Source organism: Calidris pugnax, unplaced genomic scaffold (genome assembly GCF_001431845.1).
Source record: "Calidris pugnax isolate Ruff unplaced genomic scaffold, ASM143184v1 scaffold95, whole genome shotgun sequence".
In the NCBI taxonomy this organism is placed as follows: domain Eukaryota; kingdom Metazoa; phylum Chordata; class Aves; order Charadriiformes; family Scolopacidae; genus Calidris; species Calidris pugnax.
In genome coordinates, this window is record NW_015090885.1 from 13,562,301 (window position 1) to 13,579,118 (window position 16,818).

At 40.0% G+C, this 16,818-nt stretch overlaps 1 protein-coding gene across 1 annotated transcript in view; it reads left to right on the forward strand.

Annotated features, from left to right (window-relative positions):
• The window catches only part of IMPG2 (interphotoreceptor matrix proteoglycan 2), a 57,596-nt gene extending 42,017 nt beyond the window's left edge, over positions 1 to 15,579 (forward strand). Inside the window, exons 11-20 of the mRNA XM_014947174.1 lie at positions 625 to 869; positions 1,483 to 1,565; positions 5,424 to 5,748; positions 6,312 to 8,071; positions 9,189 to 9,408; positions 10,571 to 10,781; positions 12,368 to 12,556; positions 12,744 to 12,942; positions 13,796 to 13,875; positions 14,776 to 15,579. Coding sequence (XP_014802660.1) covers positions 625 to 869; positions 1,483 to 1,565; positions 5,424 to 5,748; positions 6,312 to 8,071; positions 9,189 to 9,408; positions 10,571 to 10,781; positions 12,368 to 12,556; positions 12,744 to 12,942; positions 13,796 to 13,875; positions 14,776 to 14,788 — 3,325 coding nt within the window. The 3' untranslated portion in view covers positions 14,789 to 15,579. The remainder of the gene's footprint in view (positions 1 to 624; positions 870 to 1,482; positions 1,566 to 5,423; positions 5,749 to 6,311; positions 8,072 to 9,188; positions 9,409 to 10,570; positions 10,782 to 12,367; positions 12,557 to 12,743; positions 12,943 to 13,795; positions 13,876 to 14,775) is intronic.
• The last annotated feature ends 1,239 nt before the right edge of the window (positions 15,580 to 16,818 follow it).

A 16,818-nucleotide genomic window follows, 5' to 3' on the forward strand; every position in this document is an offset into this window, starting at 1 on the left:
TTAATATAAAAAAAGCTGACCTGTACATAGATACGAAACTTTTTAAAGGAACAAACAATCAATAAATCTAGAAAAATGTTCCCAATCATACGATGTATTAAAGACATAATTTCAAGCAGATTGACACTGCACAGTGACAGTGATCAGGGCTCCCTCTTGCTACTGTACGTTGCTACTATATACAGCCTGTTTTTCCAGGCTGTTTTCATATCTCAGAGCCATTACCATTATTGGCATAATCTTAAAATCATCACTCACACCACTGCATGCCAGCAGACCCATTAATAATGCTGGCAGAAAGCCACCGTTTTGGTCTGCTTGTGATCTGTCTACCATTCACTAGTATAAATATGAGGCTGGGACCAGACCAGATGTCAGGTTCTGGTAGGCTTGTCCTTGAGAACTTGAGAACTTTGCAGTGGTGGAAAGCACAGGCAGGCAGACATAAGTGTGAAAAGAATGATATTGGTTTTATTTATAATCCTTAAATGCAATATATTTTTTTTATATTAAAATAAGGTATTGACGTAAGTTCTCAGGAGAAAAAAAAATTATAGTGCTTGCTACACATTGGAAAACCTTGTATCTCTCCTCTGAATTCTCTTTCTCTTTGTACAACTGAAGTGGGGTGGAAGTTCGCTACGCTGTTACATTTGACGGAAAAGCCATCAGCAATGCCACCTGGGACCTGATTAACCTTCATTCCAACAAAGTGGAGGACAACTCCTTTATGGGCATAGAGGATAATCCAACAGTTGTGTACACCATCAGTGATTTCCGAGATTATATCGCTGAAATCCTCCAGAAAAATGCCTTGCTTGAAAACACTTCCTTGTCTTTAGACCCTAACTCTCTCCAGCTTACTAACGGTGGGTATCAATTATGATGCACCGGTGGGCCACACATCTAAAGTTTTACGAAATAAATCTCAGAGATGAGTGAATTATTCAGCTGCCCTCTGAATAATTAAAAAGAAGCAACAAAACCAAATGTGTTGTAGCTTGTTTCAGTTTTATTTTAACCAGGTCATCAGCAGTAATACCCCAGTCTTAATCCAGTAGATTAGCCTTTTTTTTCTTTGACACCAAGGTTTGGGATGTGGAAATTCAGTAATACTTCAACAGTTAACAGGAATAGAAGGGGAAATGTGGTTCACATCAGGCGTGTTGCACCAAGATGACCTTCGACTTAGTAGCTCTGTGTTGGCACACAAAGGAAATACCTGCTTTATTGTTGACTGTTCAACAATCCTGCTAGAGGTGTTGGAGGAGTGCTGTCCACCCTCTGTTCTCATCTTTCCTCTCTACTTCCTGTAAGTGATCTGGGGACATTTCCAGAAACAAAATCTCTCTGGGAAACTTTTCTGAAGAGATTTTACTCACAAATCTGAGGTGAGGGGAGGGTTTTTCAGTCAATCTTCCAAAACAACTTCCTCACGTTGCTACTACAGCCTTTATATCCCAAGTATTTATATTTCCACAGTGAAAGAAATACTACACCCTACAGCAGAAGACCCATCCTGGATTACTGAGCATCCAGTTGTGCTGGAGCGCCCAGAGTTCGATGTGAGTATGGTTCTGAGCAGTGGCCTTTGGACACATTTGAACAACTTAACCCAGCAAGGTAGAATTACAGCCAGCACCCAGAGCTTCTTTATCCTGTTGTTCATGCAAAATAAGTAGTGATGAAGGCACACTGTATACTGGAGTAAAACCTCTGGTGAAAACTCTCATCTGATAATTTGCTATCAGTTGCACAACAGTTTTCCGTGAACATCTTCTATTACATGGCAGTACTGTGTTCCTGGCTGTCCAGGCAGGTCTTTCTTAGGCTTTCTTTGTCTGATTTTTCATAATGTTTAGACTGTAAATTGCTCTAAAGACATGATTCTTCCCACAATACTACCTTTCTTTCGAAAGCAAGAAATAGATATAAGCAGTAAAGCTGGCTGCTAGAAGAGATAACAGGGTAAGTTTCATATGCTCCTTTTATTACTGTATTGCCTTCACTGAAAGTTCTCAGTTCATTTCTATAATTACGTCCATCCCCGTAATGGCAGAAAAAGAAACACAGGAAAATAATAGCCAGTGGTTTCTTTTTGTGTGTGTGTGTGTCTTGAAATCAAAGTTGTGTCATCCAATTACTTCTGGAACAGCCCAGGACATAGACTGAAGTTCCCCAGTGGACAGAAGCCTTAGTATCACTGACCATGTCTATACAATGCAATGGGGATTTACGCAGAGATACCAAGTCAGGTGTCAGTGATGCTGGGATCGAGTTAATCAGTTCTGCCGACAGCTAGAATTTCTGAGTGGTGGAGCATTGTCTGGGCTTAAGGATTTATCCCGTAGGTTTCTGCTCTGCACTCTGTTGTGTAACACAGATGTAACTTCCAAGAAGAAATGAGCTCAGTTCATGCCACAAAGTCCAGATCCACCTATGCTTGGTGGTAGCTTTTCACTAAGTTCTTTATGAGATAATGTTGTGAACAGACACATTTAATTCAGGCCAACTTCTGAAATCTTTATGGAAGCAAAATTCTTGGTGACTTCACTGAACCTTCTTGTGACTTCTTGTTGGAACAGCCATGGGTATAACATCCTTAGCTTCATGTGAGTTTCCCCCGAGTTTTAAAAACTAATCATTGATGTCTAAAATGCAAATTCATATGGTTTTGCCATAAATGGCTTAAATATGGTGTGGATAAACATGAAATAATAAGTTAACTTTCAGGAAGGGGCTTTCTCTTTACTAGAGCTATCTAACTAGATTAAAATGTTGCAGGTATTTTAGTAAGACAAAGAATTCTGCCATCGTTACACTCTATCTGTGGATACTCTGACAGATGTGCAGGCAAGAAGATTTTAGACTAGAGGCAGCTTTGCAATAATAAATTTGAAGCCAGTTTTAGGGAATAGTATATACAAGAAAAAATTCTGGAAGTTACTTTTTCCTCATCATGACTATGAATAATAATGTCATCTATATCTTCAATCAAAAACTCTAATTATGTAAAAGATACTGAGTATATTAAAAACAGCTGTGTACAATCTGTAATACACATAATTTGGAAAGTAATTGCAGATAAATTTAAGAAAATAATAAAAATGCTTAAACAGTAAACAAGGCTGAAATGATTAGTCAATTACTTCCACAGATGTCAAACCTTTATGGTTCAAGTAGATACTGTTGAGTAGAACTGTTACCTACCTAGAAAAATAATTTTGCTATTGTTTTTCTTAGCTGATTTGAGAATAAGTTGGATTTGTATTATCGTATATACTCATGACATAATGTGGGACTATCATGACTTCACCATCTAATTGCTAGCAGATGGTACCAAGTAATCATTAATTCTTTGAGGTTTACAGGTTTCTTAAAAAGTGAAGCAAAAATCAAGTCTAGTTTTTGAAATCTTTATTTTCTTGTTATTTCTGTTGAGTTGTAACAGGTAGAATGCTCTGGCTCGCTGAATACAATGCCTTTCTGGCAGCAGAAAATGGAAAATCAGGGAGGGAATTCTGTGTTTGCAGTCATCTGTCATATTTGTAAGCTTTTCAAAAGACATTACTGAAAACCAGAACTTGCCAATATGATATTAAACTTGTTAATATAATATATTGCAGTGTAACAAGAATCTTTGAATAATGTTAGTTGTCATAGGAACATCTATCCACATTCAAATAAATGATGAAGTGCAATCCCTGGCAACTAAATGCTCACATACAAAAAAAAAAAAAAAGTATTGAGAAGCTATTGCTGGTAGTCCCTATTCATTCTTTATGGAATTTATATGTGTAATTTGTTTCTAATCTTGCACAGTAACTTTTTTTACAGCTTTATTTATAGTGATCAATTTTGCCAAGAAAGATAATTGCTGGAGCACATGTCTAAATGGTATATATACTTTTCGACTGATTGTTACCATTTAAATTAAAAAATGTGAGGAGACTGTGGTGGCATAACAACTGGTTATAAAAATGTGATCAATGCAGATCAGTACAAGACAAATAATTTAATAAAAATAACTTAACTGGCTCGTTTCCAAAGCATTCAAATGCAGTTTGAATGAAGTTGAAAATTCAATTCACTCACGTTTCAACCAAGAGTATCATCTCAAATTGAAAAATATTTGGACTGTTCCTGTTACTGATGCTGTTCAGGTAAAAGAAGGAGATTAGACAGGAATGGTGAGCTACAGAAATGGTTAATATGGTTTTGAACTGTAATAACGTATTACAGAAACCTGTATCCACTGCCCACTTAACTTTGCTAGTCATCAGCAGCAATTGGTTAGTTCTTCATAAACTGCGGCTTCTTGAAATCGTTTGGCAGTTTTTCATACCCCAAGGGTTTTTTTTTTGTCCATCTCAGCCTATGGCACAGCATTGATATGTGGGCAGGGATTGATGTGAAGCACTAATTTCTGAGCTTTAGGCAGTCAGCTTGCTTTTCTAGCCTTGACCCAAATAACTTAATCTCTTCATTGGTTTTTCCCAATAGAATTACCTCATGAGACACCATGGTAGTAGATCAATATTCAAAGATTAAATGTGCTAAGTATTCTAACTGTAAACGAAAACAATTATGGGCGTATGGAGTAGTGAGTAAACAGTGTGCAAATTGGAGATTTAAAAACAAATTATTTTTTCACGTTTCAGACAATTGGCAAATTTATTGTGCATACTTTTTCTTGTTCATCATTACTGCCGATAGATTTATTTTTTTTTCTTTTTTCCTCTGCACAGGCATCTCAGCTTTGAGACTAAAGTTATTCCAGGTTCTAAATGCTCTTCTTTACATTATGGTTTTTGCTTCCTTCCTGGGTTCTCATACCCACATACTAAAAGACAGCAATAACTGAGGGCATGCATGCATTCAAGTTCAGTTTCTACACTCAATTTTACGTATCATAGCAACTATAGTCTTATAATTACTGTATTTATTATGTAGCTGATGAATAATAGCTGCTAAGACATCTTCATACTTTAGGAAGGCAGACAGTACTGTGCGTGTTTATCTTTGATTTAATTACAAACGGACAGATCCATTTTTTCAGTAAAGAAAAGGAGAGGAGGTGGGGTGGGTATAGACAGTGAGTCTCTTAATACCATAACTGCAGCTGCACTCCAGACACCCTGAATGGCTTCTTTCCCGTTTCAGTGGACATGACTGGACATGAAACGTATGTCACAAGGATGTGCATTTTACATGCACATGGCACATGACCAGCAAAGGGTATATATTTGCTGGTTTCTCCTGGTTTGGCCTCTCCTGCTGCCGTGCATTGCTTTCTCACAGAGGCAGGAGCACCAGATTTTGCTGTTGGCTGCTGCTGACACCCTTGATGAGTTCAGCCCAATGCAGACAGCCAATGCTTCCCCTGTAACGGTGGAAATATTAATAGTGGGTTTATGTTCCAGGACAGCACCTTTTTAGCTGAACGGCCTTCCGCAGATGAATCAACTGTCAGCAATACCTTGCCCTTTGATTTCACCAAACCAGATTCTGCTTCAGATAGTGAACAGTCCAATGACAATGAAATCCGGCCAGGACCAGAAAATCTGGACTTTGAGCCCAGTTTGGCACCTGAAGCTCCGCTCTCTTCAGAGGCTGATGCCACTTCTTTGCCTGATGGGCTGAATTTAGAGGATGGGAATTGGACTCCTCATTTGGTCACTGCACCAGCATTAGGGCAGGATTCTGTGGACTCTCTGGAATGGCTTTCAGCCCCCAGTTCTTTAGATGGTAAGTTAACGCCATTGACTGAAGCTACAATTTGGATGCCAGCACTTCCTGATAATCACCAGAGGCATAGTTCACCAAAGTAACTTTTCAGAAAGGCCTAAAAAATTGCATATCTTTCCTTGATAGTTTTAACCTCTCCTCTGTGTGTGTATCCAAGAATAATATGCTAAGGTAAAATGCTTGTAACAGCTAATAATGCCTGCTTATCCTTTCAGGAAATGGTACGCACATGGTACTTCTTTAATTGCACAGAAGTGTTTTCATATAGGGCATGTTTAGGTGATGCCACACAGAGGTAACTGATCTCTGAAGCAGACTGACTAGCTTAAGGGTATGCCACACAATTACTGATTTATTGCTTACTCTGTAGTCTTGACTTGGACCATAGAATACCTGAATGAAAAGTGGGAGAGGTCAACAGGGGTCCTTCTGACGTAGGCATATAAAGGCCAGGTTATTTAATGGGAAACTATTGAATACAGATCTACAGACAATAAAATTAATGGCATTTGATAATTTTTATCATAAACAACAACTAATTGAAAATTTATTTTAACTTTTAGTGTTTGAAGACACTGGACTATCTGAAGACCTTCTTTTGCCTTCAAGTCCTCCTCACCTTGTGCCTGAAGAACCTCTAGCTACAGATGATTATGCAGTTCCTCTGCTTTCTGCACCAACAGTGGCCTCTTCATCAGTCATAGAAACTGATATTAAAGAGACAGTATCTAGTGAAAAAGAAGAAGAAATTCAGGATAGTCCTGCAGGCGATAACAATGCAGACAGTATCAACACAGACTCTGTTTTGCAAGAGTCTGTGGAAGAAATTCCTTTTCCCTTAGAAGTACACCCTCTGGAAGATGAAACTGATGTATATCTTGGAGACAGAATTATATATGATGATGGGTCTGGTTCAGCTTTTGATGGTTCGGGAAAAGAAATGGAATCAAGTATTTGGCCTTGGGAAGAAGCAACACTGGAACCAGTTTTCTATCCTGGTCCTGATAGCTGGCTTGAAGATGACAATGAGTCTTTGCTAATCAGAACTGAGGATATTCCTGAAGGCATGATCTTAGACTATATTCTTAACTCTAGGAATAAATTAGATGATGATCCTTCCAAAGATGAGAATGAAGGTATGGCCAATATAAAAGATGATCTCCTTGATGAGTCTGAAACATTTGTCTTTCCGGAGACTACAACTCAGCAGGTACCTCTGTTACTTACAGAAGAGCCACCATCTGTGGAACCATCTACACAGACAGGAGTATCAGGCATGTATGATTCTTCCTTTATTAAACCATCATTGGTTTTGGAGCCTTCAGTGGACCATTCCTCTATAGACATGCCAACTAAAGAGGTCCCCGTCTCACCACACAATACAGGTCTGCCTGTGGAAGACAATTTCCTCACATCTACAGAGACTGTCAGTATGCAGCAACCTGAAGAGTCCATTGTAGGTCAGAACATCATTTCTGAAGCAGTTGAACACCAAAATGAAGACAGGACAATGGTAGAACCATTCACAGTGGGGCAGTCAGATGTAACTGAAGCTGCTACAATAGGCCACTTGGACACAAGCTCTTCGGAAACTATTCTGACTGCAGATCCTTTCATGATAAAGCCTGATGCTTCTACAGAAGAGCAGCAAACCCTAGATTCATCATTGGCAGGCCAAGACACTACTGGATCAACAGTGAAGAGACCAACTGATGTTTGGCCTACTGACAAAGCACTAGAAAACTCATTAGATCAGACAGTGCAATCAGCAATGCCAACTGCCACTCAAGTTTCAACTGCAGTCCCTTCTGTAATAGATCAGACCACTGTTCTAGAGGGCTTTGCTGTGCAGGGTGGTACAGACCAGGACACAGATGTTTCCATGAGCTTCAGCACTGTTATGAACTCTTATGTAACGGTGAGCGTAACAACGAGCACTGTTGAGCATCCATCCCATCTCCCTCCAGTGGGATCCACGGCATCACCATCTGTCACTACCTCAACAAAGCTGGAAGATGAAACGACAAGAGTCCTGGATGTTTCAGTGGAACTGGATGGTGTGAGCACTGTCCACTTTTCTCCTGAGCTGACTGAGGGAAGGACCATGACTGAAAGTCATGTGGAGCTAACAACTCGTGTCCACTCCACAGAGATGGCCAGTGTGGCTTGGGCCACACATGAAAATCGCAATAGCACTCCTATCCCGTCACGAGCTCTAGTCGTGTTCTTCAGTCTTCGGGTGACCAACATGATGTTTTCAGAGGACCTGTTTAATAAAAACTCCCCTGAATACAAAGCGTTAGAGCAGCGATTCTTGGAGCTGGTAAGAATCACTTCTATCCTAAATGTCCTTTATCGGCTAGACAAAAATTGTTGGTAAATAGTAGTTTGTCGGCTTTCTTTTCCAGAGAGCAATTCAAGACTGGTGTTTACAGATATTATTTGTGTCCCTTGATGGGAAAATTCTGTCCAGAAATCATAGAATCATGGAATTGCCTAGGTTGGAAGGGACCTTTCAGATCATCTAATCCAACCATCAACCTAACACTGATAAAAGCCATCACTAAACCACGTCCCTAAGCACTATGTCTACCCATCTTTTAAATACCTCCTGGGATGGTGCTTCAGCCACTTCTCTGGGCATCCTGTTCCAATGCTTGACAACCCGTCCAGTGTAGAAATTTTTCCCAATATCCAATCTAAATCTCCCTTGTTTGGGTGTGTTTTGGGGGTTTTATTCAGACAGCAGTCTCTCTAAAGTGTAACTTTTTAGGTCTATGGGCCAGATGCTCTGCTGGTGTCAATAAATGTAGTGGTGTAGCTGAAGTCACTATGACACTCCCCTTATTTGCTTCCAGACTGCTCTGTATTTAGTTTATAGGGAGAGAGAAGTATAAATAAATTGGAGCTGTGATGACATAACTTTTCTGCAACACATTCACCCCATTTTAAGTGAGAGGTCATTTAGGGAAGTTGGCTGTTCCTAGACTGATGGCTAGCAAAGCCTCACAGGAATTCTACAGCAACAAATGTCAAATTTTAACTAGGCAATCCCCCTCTCCTGACTGAAATGAACACTTTTGTTGTGAGAGATGAAGGGAGCAAAGCAGAGAGAGAGAAGGGGGACATGCTTGAAGGAAACATGTAGTGAAATGACAAGTATGCCTGGTACTTAGATCAAGGGAGAGCACTGTGTATGTTCCGAGCACTCTATTTCTGAATTGTAGATTTTTGGAAACTGTCTGAAAATTGGTATACTCTTAAGAACTGCCTGAAGTACTTGGACTCCAGGCAGGCTGCCAGCATGGGCCTCAGTTAGGTGAAGTTTTAATGCCCCTGCTATGGGATTTGGATAATTCAGACTCCCGCTGTCTCCAGTGCAACTGGCTTGAGAAGAGAGTCAAAGATTCAGCTTTTCTGTCGCGTCCCTTGTGTTGCAGCTGGTGCCCTACCTTCAGTCAAACCTGACGGGCTTCCAGAATCTGGAAATCCTAAACTTCAGAAATGGCAGCATCGTGGTGAACAGTCGAATGAAATTTGCCAAACCTGTGCCTCGGAACGTCACCAATGCTGTGTACATGATCCTGGAAGACTTCTGCAACACTGCATATCACACCATGAACCTGGCCATCGATAAATACTCCCTGGATGTGGAATCAGGTGAGGATGGTAGGGAAATGCGGTTTAGAGCAAGGGCGTTAAAACAACTTCTGCTTTAAGAACTTACTAAGGATCAATCCCAGCGGTGAGGAGACTGCCCACTGCTTCTCACAGGCTGAGACAGCATTTCACAGAGTTCAAACAAACAAACAAATAAAAATCTGTTAAGGGACTAAAGAAATGAAAATCAAAGTGGGACCCGGACTGAGCAAACTATATGGGGCCCATAGAGAAATATGGGGACAAAATTGGCTCCTGCAGTACTCCATATAATGCCACTGCACTTTCACTGGGGAGTGAGGGGGAAAGCTGGTCAGGGGGAGACCAGTGGTCCCTGGGATCACTGCCCCAGTTGGCAGGTAGCCCTTTGCACAGGTACCAGCTGCTGCCCCACTCTTGTGGTAAGGTCTTGGTTGCACTAAAAAGTTACAGGCTCTCTTAGTTCACTCCTCTGATACAGGGAGGAAGTTTTTTCCCCTGTCCAAGTTAGCCAGTTGTTTTCTATAGAAGCAACTCAGAAATATTTCCTGTTTTAAGGTTAGAGAAAAATAACAATGCTGACCTGCTGGCAAATAGTACCTTTTCTTCTGAGGTTGCTCTCTTATAAAGATGGTCTAATTAGGATCACAAGTCTTCTGATATTGATCATTTAACTGTATGCCAGCCCTCTAAGCTTGATACAAGTGAGACCCCACAACGGCTACAAGCTTATGTTCCTTGCAGACAAAGGCAAATCACCTCACAGTAGGTGCTGAGTGCCCGAATTCCTCTTGCCCTTCCGTGTACGCTGCCTAGATTTTCTGTAATGAAAAATCCTGGAGATCAGCTGTGTTTTACTCATTTGCAAAACATAGTTCCAGCAGACAAGTGAACATCTGAGGTACTGCACATTCCAGTAAGAAAAATAACATTTTATACTTGGTTTTTCAATTGGCTTGTTGGGTGGTCTTAGCCGTACCTCTGACATGCACTGCGCAGACAGGAACACCTCCTAGTGCTTGTGCACCTTAGCAGGACCTTTTTTTATGCAGGAAAGAGGCATGCCAGATTTCTGTGGATTATTTTAACTAAGAGACCATTAGAGAACATGGCAGCAGCCAGCGCTTTGCCTCAGTTAAGGTTCTCCTCTATCGTTAATATCTTCTGCTCTGCGTGTTCTCAGGTGAGCAAGCAGATCCCTGCAAGTTCCAGGCCTGCAATGAGTTCTCGGAATGCCTGGTGAACCGCTGGAGCGGGGAAGCCGAGTGCGTCTGCAACCCCGGCTACCTCAGCATCGAGGGGCTGCCGTGCAACAGCATTTGTGACCTGCAGCCAAACTTCTGCCTGAATGACGGCAAGTGCGACATAAGCCCTGGGCAAGGGGCCATCTGCAGGTAGGTCATCTGTTCTGAAGTACGTGCTGCTTGAAGTATCTGCTTCCTGTATGACAACCCCCACATTTTCTCCTCTGTTGGAGCATTCAACAAGATTTGTACACATTTCCTTAGGATAATGCATAACAAATGAGATGATAATGATTATCATTCATGTTATGCTCCCGAGTGGAGATCCCGATACTGAAGTTTGTTTTCCTACGTATATATGGGAAATAAGACAGCAACACATTTTTTTTTAATAGGATAGAAACATCAGAAAATAAAACAAACTAGGAAAGATGGCAGCAATAGAATGTACTCAGTTGTTCAAATCACCTTCGTTTACCTTCAGGGACAGAATTTCTCTGTAGAGGTTTTCTCAAGTAACAAAGTGTTAGATGATGTCATAAAACATAAGAAAGTAAATTCCATCACAAAAATTCATATTTGAAAGGCATATTCATACAGCATAAATAGATTTTTTTAAAGTGCTCTTGGTTAAGAAAAAGTCATAAAAGTAAATCATTGGCCATTTGGGAAAAATCATTTGTGATTCATAAAAAGATGGTTCATAAAAAGACCAAAGCACTGGCCCCCAGTTCAAATTTTTACTTTTCAAAAGATACAGATGCATTTGAACAGGATTTCTGTATTTTACAGGTAATGGAAAAGACTTAGTACAAGATATAGACAAATCATGTTCCCTCTTATACTGCACTTAATTTTTTCCTTTTCAAGCAAAGTAACAGTCTATTTTAAAAACAAAATATACCTAGCGAAAAAAGGTAGACTTCTTGCTATTATTTACGTTGATTCAGGTGTTGGTTATTTTTTTTCAAAAAAAGCCTACCTAGAACATCTCTAAAGTAAATTTTAGAGTCCTAGCATTTTACAGGAGAAATGAAAATGTTCTTAAAGCTATAAAAATGGATACTATCACAGATGTAGTATAAATCTTATCATATTTGTATCATAGTGTTAATTAGAAGCAGGTAAGTATGTGAACTCAAGCACGCTGCAGCCAGTATTTATTAAGAAACTATTTCAGATGTTTATGTTGGAAGACTTAATTTACTGATGTTTCTTATTAATTCAGTTCATTGATGTGAGTGGTCATAATACCTGACACTTCCTTGACTTTTTATAGCAAAAACTCCAGAACACAGATAATTCAAATATATTATTTTCACTGGTATATTTAAAGTCAGTATTAACACTGAAGTTCTCATGTTCAAAACCACAGCAAGGCAGATAGATACACTGTATGCTGTTTTGGGTGACTGTTTCAAAGATACACTCTTGGACACACACTTGTTTCTAGGCATTTATGTATTTATTTAACAACCGTGGTGGAGTTCACTAGACAATAAACATTCGGCTTGTTTAACACTCCTTCATTTGCATTTGCATTACAAGATCATTAAGACAACTTCTTTCTGCCTTTACAGGGTTTGATGTGTCATGTGCAAGGTTAAGTCAAGGCATAACTTGAGGTGTTATTACTGAGATGACTTAACTGAGGGCACGTCATAAAAGGAAGCTAAATACATTTACATTAACCAGCTTTTGCTGGTGTTTAATTTCCCTGAGTTTCTGTTTTGCAGGTGTCGTGTGGGAGAGAACTGGTGGTACAGAGGGGAGCACTGTGAAGAATATGTGTCTGAGCCTCTGGTTGTGGGTATTGCAATTGCTTCTGTGGCAGGATTCCTTCTTGTGGCATCTGCTGTCATTTTCTTCTTGGCCAGGACCCTTCGAGACCAGTACACAAAGAGTGACACCGAGGACTCACAGGGGTAAGTGACACCATCTAATATTTTAAAATGCATCTGCTACAATAAGGATAATCCTGTCGTAAGTCTTATATCACATAGTTGACAAGCAACAGGATGTACAGGTGCCTCCAAATGCCAGGCTTCCTAAATCTATCTGCCGCCCTCCCAGGCTGCAGAGAAGCTCACAGTTTGTTTATTGCTCCCCCAGGCAGGGTGACAGCCTCTCATCCATTGAGAATGCAGTTAAATACAACCCCATGTATGAAAGTGATACGACTGGCTACAGCCATTATTACCGGAGATACCCTCAGCTAACGTCCTACAGTTCTACCAGTGCAGAGACATCCACAGACTACAGCAGTGAAGAGATCAGGCACATTTATGAAAACAGTGAGCTTACTAAGGAGGTAAATTACCTTGTTTTCATAATGGCATGGAAAAAAATCATATGACCAAATAAGCTTATTCCACACTTGTAACCGAAGAGGTGAGCCCAATCTTTCCCCAGCATCTACGCTCTAGGTAGGCAAGTTTCAACTATGGCTGCTGCGACTCCTTAAGAGGAGAGAAAGGGTTTCTTTTCCTGCTTGCTGTTAGGTGAAGAGAAAGGAATGGGTGTGTTCTGGCCTATAATGAGCATCCCATGATAAAGGAGCTGACTGCTAAAGTAACTTCATGGGCGTTGGGGAGGTTTTCTATATTGCTTAATGCAGCCTTTAGCTTTTAATGCCAACTACCTTATGTAAGAGTATATATACAGTGCAAACTGGGACCCTCCAAGCCTTTTTACAGGTCTTTCCATAAGCTGTAAGTTAGGTCACATCCTTCTTTTTTCCTCTATACACGTATCCAGGTTTTACTCTAGAAGGCTAAAGAGAAGGGATTTATATCCAGGAACTAACCACAAATCCTTAAGCAACTGTAAGAGGTGTGAATCCAGCCTGTAACTGGGCTTTTAGGCAGTATCTATGAGAGATAAATGATTTTGTTAAAGCCTGTTGAAGTGCCACACTCTACCCAAAGCCTGGCTTTGATTTAAAAGTAAAGTATTGCTGGACTCCAATGACATGCTTCACTTAAAAAAAAAAAAAAAAAAACGCAAAGAAGAATTTTAGTATTGGAGTTCCCAATTTCAAGCTCTATTTCTTGAAATAGCAAAGTATAGGCATGTTATTTACCAAAAAAAACCCCAGAAATCAGTTTTTTCGGTGGTATTCTAATTTCTATTATGTACTTACAATTATGTTTCTTGTATTCTAGGAAATTCAGGACAGAATTCGAATTATAGAGCTCTACGCTAAAGACCGTCAATTTGCAGAGTTTGTTAGGCAGCATCAAATGTGAGTGAAATGTCTTGTCTGGATAACTAATTCCTTTGATGTTTTCTCATGTGGCCTTTACTGCATTACTGTATTTTTCATATGAAAGGTCTAGAAATTCTGGAACATTAGAGGTTAAGATTTCAACATCATTTCTGAAGAGATTCAACCCTTTTAAAATCCTTAACGTAATCATTGTCAAAAGTAGATAACCCCACAAGGTATGTTAAAAGCAGTGAAGAGGAATCCCAAAGTTCATAGGTGTTGCAGAAGCACTGACATCTATTTAGGTCCTTAAAAGCACAGATAGAACCTTCTTAACTCTTCTAGTGTGGTTACTACTGCGTGGTGTTCTATTTAACGTTAAGTTTTAGAAGCATGTTAGTTTATCTTGAGTTCTCAAGACTTGGCAACTAACCAAAACCCAACAGATCACTAACACAATTCTGTCTGGGATGGTGGGCACCTACCACAATAGAAAGCTTACAATTCCAAATAATTAACCAAGCTGAACTGCATGCTTTGGTGCAATTTAACCATGAAAAAGGTCATTAAGGAGTTAATTATTAGCATACACACTCCTATGAACTGGACTCTCACTGTAGCAAGCAGCAAATTGCAGCTAGCTGTGTTAGTTTGAAAGATACTGTAGTACAATTCCTTGGGATCCTATTAAAAATAGCTACAGTAGTAAAAATCTTGTGTTCCAGGATCACCAACTATACTTTTTTTTTTTTTTTTAATTGAAAATAACAGCAGTTCACATACTTCCATGACAGTTGTTCATTTTTTCATCTTGCAAAGGATCAGCATCTAAATTTTCCACAGCTGGAAAGTAGTACGGGCTGCCTCATATAAAGCCTCGAATCCAATGTTTGAAAGAGACTAACCTAATCATTGCTTCTCTGTTTTTCATTTCAGGAAGCTGCTTTAAGAAAAAAAGAAATCAGTAGAACACATGTGGGAGATAAAGACTACCTTGTTGCCATAGCAACGGGCTCAGATGTAACTGCAAAGTTACTTATAGTCTTAACATTGCATGGATGGATACAGATGTTTTCTAAATGAATGGCTAAAATGTACAGATGTCTGTTTATCTCAATTACTTCTGGCTTTTCTGTGTAAAGTGACATTTTTAAGAGGTGATCAGAAGTGGCAGAGGTTATGAAAGTTCATTTTTCTTAAACTCTGAAACAGGGAGTGAAAGTTTGTATACCAAGGCAAAAAAAAATAAATCTCCTCAGGTAAGAGAAGATACATGCTCAACCAAAATAAAATGCCCATTTAAAATCCCTGTCTGGCATTTACCCCTCACTGGAGGTTACTGTAGCAATTTCACAGGCATAAAGCACTAGTGGAAAGAAAAATTTGATTAGCACACAAATGATTTGTAGGGGAGAATTAGTGTACTGGAATGATGTTAGAATTTATTTAAAGCATTCCCATTATAAACACAACCATACCCTCACTGGAAAAATTGCTCTTTTGTACAGATGCCTGATGTACATTTTGTCACCTGGCATTAGCAAAACAGAACTCAGCACTGAGCCTGCAGGCCTCCTAAAGGCTCTCCCCAACAAGAAGTGTCACCACTGCCTGTCAGTGACCACATACGGCGCCTCAGCAAGATGGGGCAGTACTTCTGCAGCACAGTACAGGGTTTTTAAAACCAAGGTGGTTGCTTCTCCAGCTGCTCCTGAGAGACACGCAAGCTGGGACGCAAAAGGGCTTCTGTCATACAAGTGTTCTGTGAAGCTTAAGTGACTAACATTGACTTTTTTGTATGTAGACAATTTGTCTGATATTTTATAAGTTAATACATATTATTTATTTGTTGTGTGTATCCCTGCCAGCTTATTTTCATAATAGATGTAATTGTTGATCTTGAAAGATGAATAGTTTAATGATGAAATACTACAGTGGCATTTGTGCCCATCCTTTTTAAAAATATATTTAGTGTTTACTCAATGTTGAATTCAGCCAAGTAATATTTGAATTATCTTTCCTGAACTGGGCAATAGCCTACCATGAACTCTGTTTCAAAAACAGGCTGTGGTATTTAAGTGCACGCATATTTAGGATGGCAGCACTTTCCTATGGGGAAGGGAAAAAATGAGATTATTCTTGGCTTTGTGGAAGTCAGTGTAGAATTCCTTAAACAAGAAAGGTCAGCATGAAGCATTTAAAAATAGCTGAATTGAGATGGGGATCTCCTGAGGTAACAGAAGTGCAGTTTTATCTTTAAGTTACAAAGAGAGTTATTTACTTTGTTGTTACAAAGTGTGTTGGGACTCTGTTCAGTCACCCAGTGTCTCTTGTTTAAGGCATTACCACCACTGTCAGGGTTAGGGCACTAATAGTCTCACATCAGCTTCTGCGAGCAAACAAGGCCAAGTTATCTGTTATTTTTACGAACTCTAGTTCTCGGCCCACATGTGCCAACAGCCATCTGATACGTTTTAGAGTGAAAAGATAGTGAGAATTACTTACTTGTCTATAGGCAGCTTAGCTAAACAAGTGACTGTTTCAATGCAATTCTTCTATGTGTTCTGGAGGACCTCACTGGATCACTTGTGTAGTATCTTCTTGCCTTGAGTGACAGGGATTGGGTATGAGAGCCACAAATCTGTCAAAGCAACACGTACATAAACCACTGTAAGCCCAAATAACACAAGACAGCAGAGAGTAATACGGTGCTGCTGAGTATTGTCGTGTCCAGATGTTTCGAGACAAGAGGCCCCATTCTTCTGGGTGATCCAAGGGCTCTCAGCCGGGCCAGAGTTTCTGAAGCACAGCCCGCTCCCTCCTGCCCCCACAGCAGCACGGCTGAGCCATCCTGTTACTCCAGGGCTTTGTGATCACCATAACTGGACAAGGTAGAGAAGCCCTGGGCTCAGGGTAGGCACCAACTTGTGACTCGTTTCTGTGCAGCTGGGTTGTGGTCCCTGAGAGCTTTGGTGCTGC